At 29.9% G+C, this 20,954-nt stretch overlaps 1 protein-coding gene across 1 annotated transcript in view; it reads left to right on the plus strand.

Moving 5' to 3' along the window:
* LOC145249583 (uncharacterized) overlaps positions 1–14,691 on the plus strand; it is a 46,795-nt gene extending 32,104 nt beyond the window's left edge. The window contains exon 4 of the mRNA XM_080111283.1: positions 11,912–14,691. Within this exon, the coding sequence (XP_079967409.1) occupies positions 11,912–12,060 (149 nt within the window). The 3' untranslated portion in view covers positions 12,061–14,691. The remainder of the gene's footprint in view (positions 1–11,911) is intronic.
* The last annotated feature ends 6,263 nt before the right edge of the window (positions 14,692–20,954 follow it).

A 20,954-nucleotide genomic window follows, 5' to 3' on the forward strand; every position in this document is an offset into this window, starting at 1 on the left:
GTTCCGTCCTAAAACGATAAATTATTCAAGAAGCAATCTTTATTTACTCTTAATCTGAATGGCCTTATTGTAGAAAACTGGATTTTCCCCACATTAAATACTGATCTTGTGTCAAACGTCACCGTCCTGGAACATATATGTTACTCTTCTTTGGCATTCGTGCTCTGATCAAAATGTAGTTTTAGTATATGTTTTATTTATTAGTTGTATTAGTATATGTTTTATTTATTAATCGTATTAGTATATGGTTTATTATTAGTTGTATTAGTATATGTTTTATTTATTAGTTGTATTAGTATATATTTTATTTATTAATTGTATTATTATATGTTTAATTTATTAATTGTATTAGTATATGTTTAATTTATTAATTGTATTAGTATATGTTTTATTATAAGTTTATTAGTATATGTTTTATTTATTAATTGTATTAGTATACGTTTTATTTATCAATTGTATTAGTATATGTTTTATTTATTAGTTGTATTAGTATATGTTTAATTTATTAATTTTATTAGTATATGTTTTATTATTAGTTGTATAAGTATATATTTTATGTATTAATTGTACTAGTATATGTTTTATTATTAGGTGTATAATTATATGTTGTATTTATTAATTGTATTAGTATATGTTTTATTTCTTAATTGTATTAGTATATGTTTTATTTATTAGTTTTATTAGTATATATTCTATTTATTAATTGTATTAGTATTTGTTTTATTTATTAATTGTATTAGTATATGTTTTATTTGTTAGTTGTATTAGTATATGTTTATTCATTTTTTGTATTAGTATATGTTATATTTATTAATTGTATTAGTATATATTTTATTTATAAATTTATTACTATGTTTTATTTAAAAGTTGTATTAGTATATATTATATTATTACTTGTATTAATGTATATTACGTTTATTAATTGTATTAGTATATGTTTTATTTATTAGTTGTATTAGTATATATTTTCTTTATTAGTTGTATTAGTATATATTATATTTATTATTTGTATTCATATATGTTTTATTTATTAGTTGTATTAGTATATATTTTATTTATTATTTGTATTAGTATATATTTTATTTATTAGTTGTATTAGTATATATTTTATTTATTATTTGTATTAGTATATATTTTATTTATTAGTTGGATTAGTATATATTTTATTTATTATTTGTATTAGTATATATTTTATTTATTAGTTGTATTAGTATGTGTTTTATGTATTAGTTGTATTAGTATATATTTTATTTATTAGTTGTATTAGTATATATTTTATTTATTATTTCTATTAGTATATATTTTATTTATTAGTTGTATTAGTATGTGTTTTATTTATTAATTTTATTAGTATATGTTTTATTTATTAATTGTATTAGTATATATTTTATTTATTAATTGTATTAGTATGTGTTTTATTTATTAGTTGTATTAGTATATGCTTTATTTATTAGTTGTATTAGTATATATTTTATTTATTAATTGTATTAGTATATATTTCATTTATTAGTTGTATTAGTATATATTTTATTTATTAGTTGTATTAGTATATATTTTATTTATTAGTTGTATTAGTAGGTGTTTTACTTATTAGTTGTATTAGTATATGCTTTATTTATTAGTTGTATTAGTATATATTTTATTTATTAATTGTATTAGTATATATTTTATTTATTAGTTGTATTAGTATATATTTTATTTATTAGTTGTATTAGTATATATTTTATTTATTAGTTGTATTAGTAGGTGTTTTATTTATTAGTTGTATTAATATGTGTTTTATGTATTAGTTGTATTAGTATATATTTTATTTATTAGTTGTATTAGTATATATTTTATTTATTAATTGTATTAGTATATATTTTATTTATTAGTTGTATTAGTATGTGTTTTATTTATTAGTTGTATTAGTATATGCTTTATTTATTAATTGTATTAGTATATATTTTATTTATTAATTGTATTAGTATATGTTTTATTTCTTAATTGTATTAGTATATATTTTATTTATTAATTGTATTAGTATATATTTTATTTATTAATTGTATTAGTATATATTTTATTTATTAATTGTATTAATATATATTTTATTTATTAGTTGTATTAGTATATATTCTATTTATTATTTGTATGAGTATATATTTTATTTATTAGTTGTATTAGTATGTGTTTTATTTATTAGTTGTATTAGTATATGTTTTATTTATTTGTTGTATTAGTGTATATTATATTTATTATTTGTATTAGTATATGTTTTGTTTATTAGTTTTATTAGTATATGTTTTATTTATTAGTTGTTTTAGTATATATTATATTTATTAATTGTATTAGTATATGTTTTATTTATTAGTTGTTTTAGTATATATTATATTTATTAATTGTATTAGTATATGTTTTATTTATTAGTTGTATTAGTGTATATTTTATTTATTAATTGTATTAGTATATGTTTTATTTATTAGTTGTATTAGTATGTGTTTTATTTATTAGTTGTATTAGTATATACTATATTTATTATTTGTATTAGTATATGTTTTATTTATTAGTTTTATTAGTATATGTTTTATTTATTAGTTCTTTTAGTATATGTTATATTTATTAATTGTATTAGTATATGTTTTATTTATTAGTTGTTTTAGTATATATTATATTTATTAATTGTATTAGTATATGTTTTATTTATTAGTTGTATTAGTATATTTTTTATTTATTGTAGTATTATTATATGTTTTAGTTATTAGTTCTATTAGTATGTGTTTTATTTATTAGTTGTATGTGTATATACTATATTTATTATTTGTAATAGTATATACTATATTTATTATTTGTATTAGTATATGTTTTATTTATTAATTGTATTAGTATATATTTTATTTATTATTTGTATTAGTATATATTTTATTTATTAGTTGTATTAGTATATATTTTATTTATTAGTTTTATTAATATATATTTTATTTATTAGTTTTATTAGTATATATTATGCTTATAAAAATCTCGAAATGTCTCAAAGTGTTTAGTAAGACGGCTCCTAGTGTAAATGTGATATTGTGGTGACTGAGATGATTCTAGTACAGAGTAGAATAGATATTTTATCACTTTAGACTTCTTATACCATTTCCACCAAATTTTTAATGGCGTTGTATCTAACTGTTTTAAATGTATTTTTTTTTAAATATATTTTCTGCAAATATATAGAATTCAAAATAGAGTATCTATTCTATCTTCAGTCAGAAGAGGGGCATTCCTTCTTAACTGGGCCATTTTTTTAGGCTAATCCAAGTTTCCCTTGGGGGGGGGAGATTTCCTCCCACGTTTAAACCTGCCCTCGTGGGGAGACATATGCATAGGGGACAGATGCGTAATGTATTTTTTTTTTCTTGTTTGCTTTTCCGTGCGACCAATGTGATCGGCTTAATTAAGATGCTGTCCTTCACCACATTGTCCTGACTGACAGTCTGTTAAGCTATGTTCCATAAAAAAAAGCCAGAAAATCCGGGCGGCGAGCTACCCGTGAAAATAAGGGACACGTGGGACGGGGAGAAAGGGAGCGACGAGCGTGAAGTGGTTATCAATGGACAGGGCTGACATATGGCAACAGGCAGAGCCAGAGCGTGGGAACGCCGGTGTGAGAGCGACCCACCAACAGTCGCACTGGAGACCCCGCTTGTTAAACTGTAACGCTAATTGACGACGAGTGGTGTTGGAGGGGTGCAAGTGTGGTGAGGGGAGTTGTCTTTTTTTTTTTTTAAGAAATTGGACTGGCAGCTGGTGTTCACGTTGTCATCAAATTGTTAAGTGTACTTGATTGTGAAAACATGGTTACCGATTATTTAAAGCAATACAAGAATAAACACATTGTAAACAAATGATCGATTATATTTGAAACATGAATTCACTGATAGCGCACAAATGGATAATGATCTATATATTAAATAACGGCAATCACAAACGTCTATGTCTCTTTCCCTTCAATTATCTCTCTCTCTCTCTCTTTCTCTCTCTCTTTCTACCTAGCTATCTCTCACTCTCGCTTACTTCTCTCTCTCTCTCTATTTCTCTCTCTTTCTAACTTTGTCTCTCTGTCGATCTCTGTCTCTGTTTGTCTGTCTGTCTGTCTGTCTGTCTGTCTCTCTCTCTCTCTCTCTCTCTATATATATATATATATATATATATATATATATTTATATATATATATATATATATATATATATATATATATATATATATACTATAATAATTATTAAATATCTATAGACACTAGTGTTTCATTCTTTCGGGAATCATCAGTGCAGGGTATCATGATTGACACCAGTCGATATATTGGAACCCGGCGACAGAAGCAACCCTTCGCTTCATTAGCAAGGACCTAATCCATTAGTTTTTTTTTTTTTAAAGAAATCCACGGAGTGCTCAATTATACGGAAAATCCGAAAATAAGAGCGTATTATTTATATAGATTGCTTACAGAAAGATTTAGATGAGATAAGATACCGTTTTAGATACCCATATCAATCTCTCTTCAACCAATATTCATCTCTTTTTATATAGAGATGAGTATTGGCTGAAGAGAGCTTGATATGAGTATCTAAAACGGTCCCGAATTATCGAGTTTGAAACTGACGGTACCAATGACTTATTTCATCTGAAACGTTCTGTAAACAATATATATCTTTATATATATATATATATATATATATATATATATATATATATATATATATATATATGGTGACCCCAAAAAACAAAAGCTAAATGGAGGCCATCTGGAACATATGCTGTAGAACGGAGAAAAAAGACCAAAGATCCTGGTGTTTTGATGTGATGTTTTGAATATAATAAACTAGTTATGACCAAAGTTTCATTTCATTCGAACAAAACAGAAACGGGGTCTAATTAAAGTTGCGCCCGTTTTTTGGGGGTCACCCTGTGTATATATATATATATATATATATATATATATGTGTGTGTGTGTGTGTGTGTGTGTGTGTGTGTGTGTGTGTGTGTGTGTGTGTGATGAGACGATTCCAATATTTTTCATGATTCAATTATAGATTCTATTCTAAATTTCCAATTCTGATACAATTACCGATTCCGATTCTTTTTCATTTTCTAAATATAGAGTTGTTGTTTTTTTTTGGGGGGGATCACCGCAGAAATCCATGTAATATGTAGATATATGTTTGCAAATGTTAGAATACACTTATGCGTGTTACCTATTAATTTAAATTTTACTAGCGGTTTAAAATCAATTTTACATTTCATCATTAATACGAGCTGTGGGGAATAAAATTTTAAACTGAAACAAAAAAATTAAAATAAAAACAATAAAAAGAATCGTTTTGGGCATCGGAAAATAGGTTCATATTTTTCTGATTCCGATGCCCCAAATTGCCAGGAATAACAGGGACCTACCCAGTGTGGTTTCAAATGAGGGCTAAAACTGCCACTTCACATCTTCGAAATCGGCTTGAAAGTCAACACCAAAGTGTACCTGGATGTGCTGAAGAGTGTGGTGATCCCCTGGTACAATCGGGTGGCCACTGGGTGTGGAAGCAGAACTCGGCGCCGGCCCAGAAGTTCAAAGAAACCCAGGCTTGGTTTCAGAAGGAGTGCTACGACTTTGTACTCTTTTCTCACTGTCCCCTTCCTTCCCCGACCTGAACCTGCTGGACTATTTCGTTTTGTCATATGTCGAGAACATCATGAACATGACATCCTACAACATCAAAGCCAGCCTGATTGCCGGCATCCGCCGAATATCCGCTGAGCTCCCGCCGGCGTTTGAGGAAAAACCATGCTCCCAATTCCGGACTTGTATCGAGATGGTGATTGAGGCAGAAAGCAGCTACATTGAATAGAGGTCAGCTCTACTACATAATCAAGTTACCTGAATTGAGATATTCAATAAAAGTTTTATAATAAAGCTGTAGTGCTGTTTTATTTAGGGCGACAATTTTATCGTTCCACCCGTATTACCTGAAATAAGAAAAACAAACATTTGACCGGCTATCAAAAAAGCCCCTGTTGATTATAACGCTCAAGCCTTATATATTTGCTTAGTGTCATTTGCATGATTTGTTTGTGTGTATGTGGTAACACCAGGCCGGGCTATACTTTATATGGGATTCTGTCACACGGATAGCGTTTATCTATTTTGTATGTAAAAATAAGAGTTTACTATAACACTCATTGTAAATTTTCGGATGTTTACAATGAATGTGTTTAATAGTAAATGTTAATAGTCTGTATTTCAAATATAACGCTTTTCCACACCAAGATACAAATATAGAACATAAAACTGAAGTTATGGCATCGTTTGGAAAACTCGCCGTGTGTGTGTGTTTGTGTGTGCATATATATATATATATATATATATATATATATATATATATATATATATATATATATATATTAATGAAATCAAAGGGATGTAGTGTTCACCTGAAACTTCAAACTAATATAAATAACAGTATTTATATATAGAAAATTTTATCCCAACTAGATAAAAAAAGCTCAATACGCGATAGAAAGTAGAGCTTATATATATATATATATATATATATATATATATATATATATATATATATATGTGTGTGTGTGTGTGTGTGTGTGTGTGTGTATGTATATATATGTATATATATATATATATAACTACTTCATTTACTCACATAAAATTAATATACGAAAGTATAGATTTATGCGTAAACTTTAAGTATTTACTTCAAAAGTGCTCAATACGTAGGTAGAGCTAGTTAGTAATTTATAAAATATATATGGCGATTAAGCTTAATCGCCATATATATTTTATAAATTACTACATTTATATATATATATATAATATGTATATATATATATATATATAAATATAAATATATATATATATATATATATATATATATATATATATATATATATATATATATATATATATATATATATATATATATTACATATCCAACATTTTTCACTTCTTTTTTCTCTTTCTTTTTTGGCAATTTATAACTACAATAAATTGCGGTTTTACTTAATGCCTTAACTTACAAATTCTAGAATTGCTACAAATATAATTTGCTGTTTTCTTTATGTAATTTGATGAGAAGAATAACAATAACATTCTTTGAAACTCCGCGGAATAAGGACTTTGTAAATTGTTTTTTGGAGTATTCAGTCGAAGAATAAATTTTGATTGTAAAGTTGATCTTACAGTTTTAATTTTCTTTCTCATATATATATATATATATATATATATATATATATATATATATATATATATATATATAGTAAGTTATAAAATATATATGGCAATTAAGCTACACAGAATATTCCGCATTTCATCCACGCTAGGATTCATCAGGTTGATGAATCCTAGCTAGATGAAACGCGGAATATTCTGTGTAGCTTAATTGCCATATATAGTTTATAACTTACTACCTAGCTCTACCCACGTATTGAACACTGTTGAAGTAAATACTTAAAGTTTACTTTCGTATATTAATTTATATGATTAAATGAAGTAATCACACACACACATTAACACACATGAACACACACACACACACACACACACACACACATATATATATATATATATATATATATATATATATATATATATATATATATATATATACTAGCATTTCAGCCCGGTGTCGCCTGGGTGATTGGATGTGTCTGTTGAGCAAAAAAAAAGAAGTTGTAGTAGGTAGGCAGGTTCGAACCCGTACCGTAAAGGAGAAAAGACCTGGAAAAAAACCTGACGTCTATGCTGTTACGACCACCGCCAAACCGGAAGTGACATTTTTTTTTAAATTAAGGCTAGACAATCGAAAGGAGAGGATGACTTTCAAAAATATCGGCGAAAAAAGCCACCCTTCTTGTAGAAAAGTTCCCATTTGAAGATAAAGGCATTAATGTTTTTAGCCAATTTTTCGATATTTGTCGTCTGAAAGGTCGGACATCAAAACGATACTGATCTTGGTAAAATCCGTTGCCTCTGTCGAAAGTATTAGGCAGACATGCAAACATACATACATTTATAATATGGAAAAATGCGCGCATGAAAAGTAATATTCTTAAGATTTTATTAAACCTGGAAAAGTAAAGGACAAGAAATTCAACCTGGAAAAGTAAAGAACAAGATATTCTAGTAAAGTAAATAGTAAGAATTTTTTAAACTTAAAATATTGCAGCTAAAAATAAAATTTGAATATTGATAAATATTTTATTTATTATTTGCATATGTTGTTGTTTATTGTTGAGTTAGAAAAGGTGTCAGTCGCTGGATTGAACTTATTTCCCCCCTATTATTTGCATATATTTATGTAGTGAAAATTGTTTGAATAAAATTAATTAATTAGTTAGTTAGTTAGTAGATGGAATTAATAATTTTATAATTTACATAAAAATTAATAATTTTATTATATCATAATTAGGATCATTTAATTCTTTCTAACTCAAAAATAAACAACAACATATGCAAATAATAAATAAAATATTTATCAATATTCAAATTTTATTTTTAGCTGCAATATTTTAAGTCTAAAATATTCTTATTTTTTACTTTACTAGAATATCTTGTTCTTTACTTTTCCAGGTTGAATTTCTTGTCCTTTACTTTTCCAGGTTTAATAAAATCTTAAGAATATTACTTTTCATGCGCGCATTTTTCCATATAATCCATGATTTTTCCAGGCATTTCTATTGTATTAATATATAAATTTATAATATTTATTAATGATTGTCAAAAAAAATTAGCTCTCAAACACACATTTATGCAATATTTATCATTCAATCACAGTAGTCCGAGCCAGGGTCTCTACCGAGATTGAGGTTCATGAATTCGTGATCTGTATAGAGCGTAATCTAACAAAAAAGAAGATGGCACTCGGTGTCTTTTTAGATATCGTTGGAGCTTTTGACAACATACCCTTCAGTAGTATGTTCAAGTCGCTACGAGAACTCAATGTGCCACCAGTACTCATCCGATGGATTGAGTATATGGTGAGGCACAGAACAGTTCAAGTAGAACTACTGAGGGCAACTGTTAAAAGGGAAGTAGTTAAATGAAACTCCCAAAGTGGGATTTTATCATTTTTACTATGGAACTGTATGCTGAATCCTCTTTTAAAGGAGTTTAAAAATAGGAATATTTATGCCCAGGCTGCTGATGATGACATCGCAGTGCTGGTCGCGGGTTCAAAAGCATCATTGGTCAGACGCATTGCCAAAATGGGACTACATTTTTCATCAAATGCGATAACGAAAAATTTGAGTTCATTCAAAGAATATGTATATCATAGAATTCACTAATATTTTTAATCGATAAATTCACCATTTTTTGCTTTAAAATCATAAGGAGACTTAAAAAAAAAATTAGTTAATAAAAAAAAAAAGTTCGGTTTAAATTATAAAAAAAAACGATACACGGGATTGAACCTAAAATCTTTCCACCAACCCCCGGTACTCTAACCGTTACGCTAACATGTCATATTGGGAAAATCGCAGTAAAAAATATTTATATACAAAAAAAGTTATGCAAAATAAAAAAAAAGCGTTAGTCACTTATGTACTTACTCTCCTGTTTGTGAACCCACATATTTTGTTGTAACTTTTTTTCTACTGAACCAATTTTCGAATTTTTTTTTTAAAAATGTAGCTAATGGGGTGTTCTATCCAACGATATAACCTGTTTAAAATTTGGTTGCGAACGGAATTAGTGGTAGGGGTTTGAATGTGTCTCGATTCATTCAATTTCGGACTTCAGCATATATTCAACCACTACCGTGGTTGAATGATATATTGGTAACTAAAAATTTAGTACGTCATAGCATGGAATCTCGTTGCCACAGCTGAGCAGGAGCTGCTTGGAAAACCTATCCTGCCTTGACAGAGTTCAAAATCGCCTTCGTAATCTAGTAAGTGATTCCCTTTTCTCTTCTTCACGATCTTTTTCCCGCAGAAGTGACGTTGCGAGCCTGTCTCTGTTATATCGTTATTTTCATGGCAAGTATTCGACTGAGCTCCAATCTATGATACCCCCTCGCCAATCTTTCACAAAAAAAACACTCGTCTAGCCAAAATCATTATCAAAAATTTCCCCCACCCTCTATCGGTCACTAAATCGAAAGATGGATGCCATGAACAAAGCTTTTTTCCTAGAACTGTTTGCCTGGGGAACTCTGTTCCATTGATCTGCTTTCCAGCTGACTACAATGTTGTCGTTTCAAGTCTAACGTAAACAAGTTCTTATGCAACTGTCTTTTCAAATAATTCAATCGTACCAATTTTCCCCACTAACGATTACTACGCTATTGTCCCAATGACCACCATACGCACATTAACCCTTATCATCGAGTGACCTCCGAAGCTTTCACACGGGTTATAAAGGATCTCTCCTTGAAAAATAGCTTGTGTTCTCTTGAAGCTGAGTGACAACAAGTCTCCCCAGTTTTCCAGTGCTCTCCACCTCTTCTGATAACATATGCAAATGAATTTGCATTATCACAACAGCCACCCACTATTGATCTCTCGCTAGCAGCGGTCATTGGTCTCCACTGGAATTTTAGTGGCAATAAACCTCCCCAAGGTCCCAGTTCTCTTCGCACTTGTCCAGCGGACTTGTCAGTGCGCTCTCCTCGGTCTTTCAATCCTCCTTTACCCTTCTTGGCTATTTGGCATCTTTCTTCTGTGGAGAGGCGGTGATTGACTAATGGGAGGGATGGGGTAAGGGATGGGGCAAGGGATGGGAGGTATACAGAATTATAGAGATGTATCTTCAATGTGCTTGGTTACATGTAACGCTTCTTCATGTTTTGTCTTAGAAGCAGTTCGTTTATTATTATTATTATTATTATTATTATTATTATTATTATTATTATTATTATTATTATTATTATTATCATTATTATTATCAGCATTATTATTATTATTATTATTATTATTATTATCATCATTATCATTATTATTATTATTATTATTATTATTATTATTATTATTATTATTTGATTTAAGCCTGAAATTCGCGAGCAAGTTCCCGCATCTTGAAAAGATGCGTGTTTGGCTACAAATGCACAGAGAATAAATCTTACACACGTGAAAATTATATAGATGACTAGAAAAATAAATTTTCTTACGTTTTATAACAAATATTTGTAGTCAGTTTTTTTGTTGTTATTTTTTCAACCCTATTTTTTCTCGCACAATTGCATTTGTTTTGCATGTTCTCTTTTTCAGCCGTGGAACATTTAATATATATATATATATATATATATATATATATATATATATATATATATATATATATATATATATATATATATATAATAAAAATTACAATTGAATTTACCAAAACGATCCAAGGTGGTAAAACTAAAGTATATTATAAATATTAAAGAATTAATATAGTATTTGATGAATATATATATATATATATATATATATATGGTTGAAATTACTTTATAAATATATATATATATGGTTGAAATTACTTTATAAATATATATATATATATATATGTAGTTTCATCAAATACTTTTGTATGCAAAATCCGATCCCACATTTTGCTAATTCCTACCCTCTGATGAGAAGGAAAATATTTCTTCGAAACTCCGCGGATTAAGGACTATCCACTTATCAAGTGTTTCCTTTTCAGATTAAATATGTTTTTAACTCTTTTTCAAAGTGTTTTTAACATGTTTTATTAACTGTTTGCTCGTATATATATATATATATATATATATATATATATATATATATATATATATATATATATTGTAATATTCCTCACCTGCTTCGTTTGTAGACAAGCATTAGCTTTTGTTTGTGTTGTTATTCTTTTTTTCCAAAGGTCAATGCGTATATATTGACGTAATAGAGTCTTAAAGATCAACTGTGTCTCTTGTCCTTTCAGAAATGAATGACTTTGAAGCGAAACTGAACAACGTCAACCGGATGGTGCTGAATCTCATGGGCGACATTTTCTCGGGGTCACCAACCGGAAGTAAATCTCCTGTGAAAGAAAAGCGGAAAAAGGTCAAGAAACAGTGCTACCACACGTAAAAGGAAAAGAAAAAAAAATAATAATAAATGGATAAAGACAATGAACACACGATCGTGCATGTACGAGTCTATGTCGCTCGCTTGTGTATGAAATCAGTCCACTTAGCTGACATGGCCTGGCTGCCATTTATTTGGAGCATAATTGATTTTCAAACATACACAACACATACATACATACATGCATACACATGGGTACATACATAAACACACAAACATACACATATGTATCTTATAAGTTTATATGAAAATACAGGGTGTTTCAAAAGTCTTGGGAACATAACGATTTTTAATAACTCAAAAACTATTAGGAGTTGAAAAATGAAATTGGTACCGTTGGAAAGGTTAAAGTTTCAAGTTTTGTGGGGAATCTTCAAAGTTGCTCAATATGAGCACCATTCGTCACACGGCAGACATCTAGTCGATAGTCCATTTCCTGCCAAACGCGTTCCAAACAAGCCGGTCATCAAAGCCGTTATCTTCCAACTTCTCTTGCATTGGAATGCAAAAGTCACGGCGAAGTGGCTTATCAGTGTCCTTCAACTTTTGGACCAACTTGAGCTTGTAAGGTACCATTTGCAGTCGTTTCCTTAAGACACGCCAGACAGTTGCTGGAGCAAGCTGAAGTTCCCTGTTGGCTCTTCTCACTGATTTACGTGGGCTCCGCTGAAAGGCTGTCCGAACTTGCTCAACTGCATCTTCTGAAGTTGAAGGGCGACCTGTTCGCTTACTTGGGCACAAACACCCATCTTTCACAAATTTAGCATGCCATCTGACAATGGATTTCCTTTCAGGGGCTTCTTTTTTAAATTTCCTGCGAAATGCACGCTGAACACATGTCCACGATTCAGTCTTTGCAAATTGGAAGACGCAAAATGCCTTGTCTTGTTTAGAGAACGCTATTACTGCACCTGGAAAGATAAGACGAAAATCATTAGTATGACCAAAAACTTGATTAAGTAAGCTTTAAAATGACACCAGTTTCATTTTTCTACCTGGAATAGTTCATGAGATATACGCATTTGTAATGTTCCCAAGACTTTTGAAACACCCTGTATTTCTTAATTTATTTCCAATATCATTTGTTAAAAATCACAAAACATGACAGTATGTGAATTCTTATGGAGAGCTTCCATCTACATTTTATCCCGTCTAAATAAAACTAAATTAAGCTAAATATAACTTACATCACGACCTCTTAAGCTTACCACCGGCATTCCAAAATCGATAATGACCAGTTAATTACTTTAGGAGTGAATCCTGCACATCTAATATCTAAACGGCTATATGTCTACCTGGCTATCGGTTTGTCTGTTGGTCTGCCTGTCTCCATATTTTCAAACTTTATCTCCCCCGAAACTAAAATCGCAAAGCGACGCTAGGGGCCTAAAATAATTGAATTTTTTATAGACCATTCTTTTATGGGGTTTTAGCTGGTTGGAATTGTTTTTAAGGGGTCAAAAATGAGTCAAAATTTAAAAAAAAAACGTTAAACAGTTTGTACATTCATCTTAGTTTATTTTTTTTTTATTTTTATCAGTTCGTATGCGTGTCATGTTGGTACAGTGGTAACGTCACTAGCTTTGAATGCTTCAGTTTCGATTCTAACTGATGCCAACCAAATACTTTTTTTTTACTTTTGAAATCACGACTCTAATAATAATACAAATATATAAGCATATACACATAGCTAAGTTTATATAAATAGATATAAAATAAAGAATTTGTTTTTGTGATTAAAGAAAAGTGTATGATGATATTTGATCGCTGGCCGGTCAAAAGCGACTTGCGGGCTGGGTGTTGCTGACTCTTGTACTAACTACAACACATATTTAAGATATAAAATCAATGATATTTTGCTTTGCTTTCGAATAAGGCAAGAATTTAAAGTTTGTTATAAAGGAACTTAGTCATGATATTTGCTCTTTTCGACTTCCGGTTTCTGCTGTCCATTTTCATGGATAATTAGACATGACCAAGCGGATAAGAAAGCTATTCTTAACACGAGGAAAGCGGGACGGTTTTCAAATTATTTAAGAGGAAGATAAAAATTAATCAAAAAGGGGCCATAGTTTGCTTATTACCGTCGTCCCATCTGCGGAACAAACATCGGAAAGAGCAAATAATCTTGATTATGACAAGTACTTTTATACTTTATTGACTGAGGCAATTTCGTTTCGGTTATTCTTCGGTTTTGTATTGTCTCCACTTGCCGTCATTAAGCCAATTTTGTACCCAGTATTAGTCAACATTTACAGAGCATACATTTGTACGAAATAGTTTCAAATCTGTTATAGTCGACATTATATTATTCTTATTTATTTATTGTAATCATGCTCGCATTGAATAATTACGTGAGAGACAAAGCAAAAGCTAATAAATTCCTACAAAAAATTGGTATTTTTCACAAAGCTCGTTATTTAATGGAAATCGCTGTTAACAAAGCATGAAGCCACTTGATGTAAAAAATACTACTAAAATACTATTTAAAAGTAAAATAAATCTAGCCAAAAACACTACTTAAAAATAAATAAATAAACAACCAAAATGTAATTGATCCGGTCAAGCATCGATAAAAATGCTTACCAACCAAATTTCTGTTGTCTTTTTTTTCTCAATAAACCTATTTTTCTATTATAATGTGTGCGTGTTTTTTTTTGTTTGTTTTTTTTTTGTTTTTTTGTTTTTTTTTGTAAATAAATCTATTTTTCTATTATAATGTGTGTGCTTTTTTGGGGTGTTTTTTTATATAAATAAACCTATTTTCTAATATGTGTTTCGTTATTCCTCTTTTTAATTTCAGTTCTTGTTGTCTCCGAGAAAAAAAAATCTAATACGTTTCGTGATTCTGACGATTTTTTTTTTTTCTTTTCTTCCTTCGATGATTTTATAGAGCCATTCTAAGACCACCGCAGTTGGAACAACTTAGGCAGGTGTTGAGCCGTAGCAACAGAGGACACGTCCTTGATATTGTTGTTTATGGAATTCGACGCAGACAAGACGTGAAGCCACTTAGTGTAAGGAGCTAATAATAACGGAAGATAATTATTAAAAGTCAGCAGATACATATTGACCTTACTGTCGTTATAGAGTGTGTGTGGTTATATGTCCGTGTATATACCAATACTAAAGTAACATAGGTGTGCTGTTTATACGTATTTGCGTTGTGTTTCATCGTCGTGTGTTTGGTTGTATACGTGGTCTAACTGAATGTCTGTGGGTTCTTCACTATTTGGACCATATGTTGTCTTTCGGCAACCGTTAATCGCGAGAAATACTGTTGAAATTTAAACATTTATTTTTTAAATGTTTTTTAACGTATGTCAGAATGATATGATCATTATATTATGATCTGCGGATAAGAGCTAAATTGACTGACTTTTATTTCAACTGAAAGTGCTCAACGATATATAAAAAAAAAAGAGTTTCTTAAAGAAGCTAACATAATTATTTACTGTAAAAATTACCAAATACCTATAGACACTAGTGTTTCATCCTTTTGGGAATCATCAGTGCAGGATGCCACGATTAACACCCGTCGATAGATTCGACCCGGCAACTAAAGCCATTTCTGGCTTCATTAGCAAGGACCTAATCCATTCGGCCACTGTTAATCGCGAGAGGTACTGTTAAAATTTAAACATTTTTTTTAATGTTCTTTAACGTCTGTTAGAGTGATCTAATCATTGTATGATGATCTGCACATTATATATATATATATATGTATGTTTGTGACCTGATGATCTGCACATTATATATATATATATGTGTGTGTGTGTGTGTGTGTGTGTGTGTGACCTGATGATCTGCGCACAATATATATATATATATATATATATATATATATATATATATATATATATATATGTAACAGTTTACGGTCCGTGATTAGTCTCCACTAGGTGTGCTGATGCGCGCGTGTCACCATAATTACATAAACACATATGCATACGATATACCTGTCTTGCTATTGTTTATTTGGAAGTTCTTCCGCCATCTTGGGAACTGGATTCTGTTTAGACAAAGACGCTTCAAAACAGAACAGGACACTGTGTATTTTTATATTTATATTTTATTCCTCCCAGGTAGTCGTCATAACAGAGGTGTGATCGACGATCTTAGCTTGTCGTGGTTCTTATACGTCTCCGTTCCGAAACCTCTACCTCCCCCTTGTGAGGAGACCCCTTTCAGAACATCTTCTTCTTTCGACGTCTTTAATCCAACTCAACGTGACAAACGGCACGTCAACTTCCAGTCAGCTGTTAAGATACCTTCCGGTGCAAACTGTACCAGGTCAGCGAGATTGACATGTTTTGATGATCTGTCAAAACATGGCGATTCCAATCTCCGTTGTTTTAAAAAAAACTTGAGATATTTAGATAGATAGATAGATAGATAGATAGATAGATAGATAGATAGATAGATAGATAGATAGATAGATATTTACCTGGGGGTAAAATTACACTTCTGGAAGATGATCTATAGATTTTAGCTTTACTGGTATTATAAAATCGATAAATATTTATTATTTTATTGTTAGCAATGGAAAATTTTTCTTGAAACAAAATCAAATAAAAAAGGCAATTAAAAGAATCGTATTAATATTGGAAAATAGGAACCAACTTATTCGATTCGGATACTCCTAAATTTTTGGATTTTTCCGATTGCCCGGAAAAAAAAAAAAAAACAATTTTCATTATTTCAGCTGTTTTGTAAACTTTCCAATCGGATTTTTGAAAACCTTCCAATCGGATTATATGCATCGTCACGATGTATTCTGGAATACATTCTATCTAAAGAACTATTTTGCATTTTGGATCAACTCTAGATGACTTTCATCTAAGCTGAAATATTATGAGCGGTTTGTTTTTATATTAGTTTTTTACATATCCAATATTTTTTTATTTTTTTATTTTTTTATTTGGCAATTTATAATTACAATAACTTGCGGTTTCACTTAATGCCTTAACTAGCAAATTCTAGAATTGCTACAAATATAATTTGCCGATTTCTTTATGTCCTCTGATGAGAAGAATAATAAGAATAGCATTCTATAAAACTCCGCGGAATAAGGACTTTGTAAATTGTTTATTGAAGTATTCAGTTGAACAATAAATTTTGATTGTAAAGTTAAACTTACAGTTTTTATTTTCTTTCTCTGATAATAAGCTCTACTCTCTATTGCATATTGAGCTTTTTAAATTCGGTTGGGATTATATTTTCTATGTATAAATACTGTTATTTATATTAGTTTGAAGTTTACCATTGCGTATATCAGGTAAACACTACATCCCTTTGCTTTCATTAAATATATATATATATATATATATATATATATATATATATATATTCTCAGTCGTTTAACTAAGTGTTTTTTTTTCACATGAGACCACGTAGCATGAAGACCACAGTGGTGTGTTTATTTATCTACTCTGCAAGAGGTTAGGCACAAGGTTCTGTGCGGTTTTGAAAAGTTTACGTAAACTTTTCAAAACCGCACAGAACATTCCAGGAAAATATCTGCATATTGAACATGTGTTTTTTTTTTTTACAGAAATCGGTGAATATAACAACTCTACTATTAAATATTTAGAGATTTATAAAGAGTCGGAATCGGTAATTGCATCGGAATCGGAAATTTAGTACGGAATCGGTAATTGTATCGGAAACGGGAAAAATATTAGAATCTTCCCATCACTAATATATATATGTGTGTGTGTGTGTGTGTGTGTGTGTGTGTGTGTGTGTGTGTGTGAGTGTGTGTGTGTGTGTGTGTGTGTGTGTGTGTGTGTGTGTGTGTGTGTGTGTGTGTGCACGGTATAATCGGGTCCTCGACAGATCTCTGAAATTAAGCAACTTTGAACCTGGTTACTACCAGATGGGTGAACATTTGGGAATTCTAGGCATTGCATGTGCTCTCCGCTTATCTAGGCATTTGTTTTCAGTCGTCCTGTACATAAATTTCACTTGCCACTGGTCTTTAACAATGTCGACGCAAGAGAGGTGTAGTTGGAGATTGTGAATCTTCTAATGGCTTGAATTTAAGTTCGAAATGAAAACGTCAATATCCTCGCGCAATTGTGCTTTAAACAGAAACATTTATTTCGAACAAGTGTGTGTGAGAGTTCATTCCCTATGCTTTCGAAACCGGCTGGCTTGATTTTTATGAAATTTCACACGGAGATACTTTATATGTCTCGCAGTGTTCTTAGATATGTTTTTTTATCAGAATGTCTTCGATTAGTATCGATAACCGAAATAATTTAATAAAAGAAAGAACAGGCGATGTTGACTGTCATGTCCAAGAACCTACAGTTGGTGTTTATATGTCAGGCCTTTTTGGAATGAGTGGTAATAAAACATTTCAAATACACTTGTGATTTTAGGTTGTGTAAGGTGTTAACTTTGGTGACCAAAAGCAGAAATTTGCAACTCAAAGTTTAGTAGAGAGGTTAAATGAGTTGCCAACGATGAGTGTCAGGTCTGACCCAGAAAACAGCAATTCTTCCCTCTTTGTCGGAAACATCGCTCTTCGAATGTGGTGAACTAAAGGACAAAATAAGGGAAGCTTAAATAATAGTTTAAAAGTAAACCTTGTTCTCGAATGGAATCCAATCCGTAATACTTTACATAGGAACTTCAGAGCTTAATGAATTGGCCCATGGGGATTTATGACAGAAAATTGTCAATGAGGCTGTTAAAATAAATGGTTTAATTGCACGAAAAGGATGCGACACGTGTTAACATGTTGGCTTTTAAAATATTTTTGAACGTTACTTTTGATGATCAAATACAAAGCGTTTCGTTCCTATTTAGCAAAATGGGAGGTTCCTCGCATGAAACTTAATTTTTACTTAAAAGCGTAACTAATATGGCGACACGTGTTAATATTTCTTTTTTATTAATTTTAATATTCGTTTTACATTTTTTATTAGTAAGTATTACACGGCTTATTCCGATTTAGTGAAATGGGAGGTTTCTTCTAAACAATTTTTTTTTTACTTGAAAATATAACAAAAATGACAACACGTGTTATTAATTTTTTAAAACTTTTTTTTAAATCATTATATATTAAGCGGAAAATTCTTTTGAAATTAAACAGTCTGTCTCTCTCACTCTCTTCTCCCTTTCAGCCTTTCGTTCTTTCTGTTTTCTTTTCTCCCTCAATCCGCGTTAAAAAAAAACGTAGCAAGCCCAATTATTAATATCTTAAAGCTCTCTCTCTCTCTATATATATATATATATCTATATATCTATCTATCTATCTATCTATATATATATATATATATATATATATATATATATATATATATATATATATATACGAGCAGAAGTACCCGTCGTTGACTGGAAACAGCCTGCAGAAAATGGACTGTGATGTATGAAAGTATGATAGGTTATGAATAGGAGGGGGTTGTAAAGAAATAGGTTTTGATACGCAAAAGTTTTACCCTGAGCAAAATATGATGAAAGTAAAGATAATTTTTGCGAAAATATATTTTTTATATCAACTTTGTTTCCATTCGTAGCCAAGAGTGACCAACAAAATTATGTTTCCTTACAAAGAGAAAATGTTATATATATATATATATATATATATATATATATATATATATATATATATATATATATATATATACCAGAAATAAATGTTACCATAGTCAATAAAGGTTACTTTTATGGTAGAAAAGTTCTTTGGTTTGTATTTTTAAGTAGTCTGTAAAAAAAATTTTTTTTCTAATTCACGAACAGGTTTTAAAAAAATCAAAATGGCAGCGACTTTGAAATGAAGAGCCCCGTTTTCAATTTGAATGAGGGGCACCTTAGCATTCTGTGTTAACAATTTAAGAGAGTTCCGTCAACATAAGGAATATTTATAAACATATTTTAATGTTTTCCGTTATTTTGTGCTTGAGGAATATTCGATTATGGCATGTGTAGTTTATATAAAAGTTCACTTAAGTAGGTATCGCCTCAAATTTCGTTTTAATTTCGGTTCGCTGAAATTATTTCAAGTAAAGAGCATTAAAAACTTTAAAAAAAACATGAACTGGACTTTTATCGACTATGGTAACATTTATTTCTTGTATATGTATTTTTTCGGGTAGTCGTTTGTTGGCTTTTCTACTAAACACTCTTACTAAATAATATCGACGAAATATCGAAAAACAAAGAAACAAAAACAGTTTGGAAAAATAATGAAGCTTTACTTACTTTAGTAATATAATCCGAAACAGCAAAACGGGATATTAAAAAAGTAAACACGCAATTACTTTAGTTTTTTAAAGCAAAGAATCGATATAAATATGAATAAGAAAATGGCGCCCTTTTCAAGCAGAACAGCTTCGTTTTAGCTTTACACTATTGTAGTATTGCGCCGTCACATTCAGGGTTGTACTATTGTAATGTAAAGAACACGCAGAAAGGGTTGTAATCAACTGAATTCCTTTTAGTACACTGACAAAAAAGCTTAAACAGATATATAAATAAAATAAAAAGGTTATGTAAATGTTTTTAAAAAGACACGTAATCACGTGAGCAGGATTTTTTCCTTCTTTTGACACGATAACAAGTAACGTTCTTATTTTTTATTATTTATCTATTTATCTATTTTCGAAAGAGTGTCACGTGCAAGTGCAGAAGGAAAAAACAGAGTTATGCAAAATTTGTGTCGAGGATTGTCTAAAGTTCCGACTTTTTTTGGGGGGGGGGATTTCACTTTAATAAGAAGGTGGATTTATGAGGTGAATTTATTCGACACAATATGATTCAACTCAAAAAAATAAAACTGGTCTTAAATCCAAGTAATAAGATAGTCGATATTTTTTAAACATTGAAGCCGCCATTGGGCGAATACGAAACTAAAAATGACCGTAACGTTATAGCTAGGTTGTTCT

The sequence above is a fragment of the Euprymna scolopes genome, chromosome 28 (assembly GCF_053919585.1).
Source record: "Euprymna scolopes isolate OS-2025 chromosome 28, ASM5391958v1, whole genome shotgun sequence".
Lineage (NCBI taxonomy): Eukaryota > Metazoa > Mollusca > Cephalopoda > Sepiida > Sepiolidae > Euprymna > Euprymna scolopes.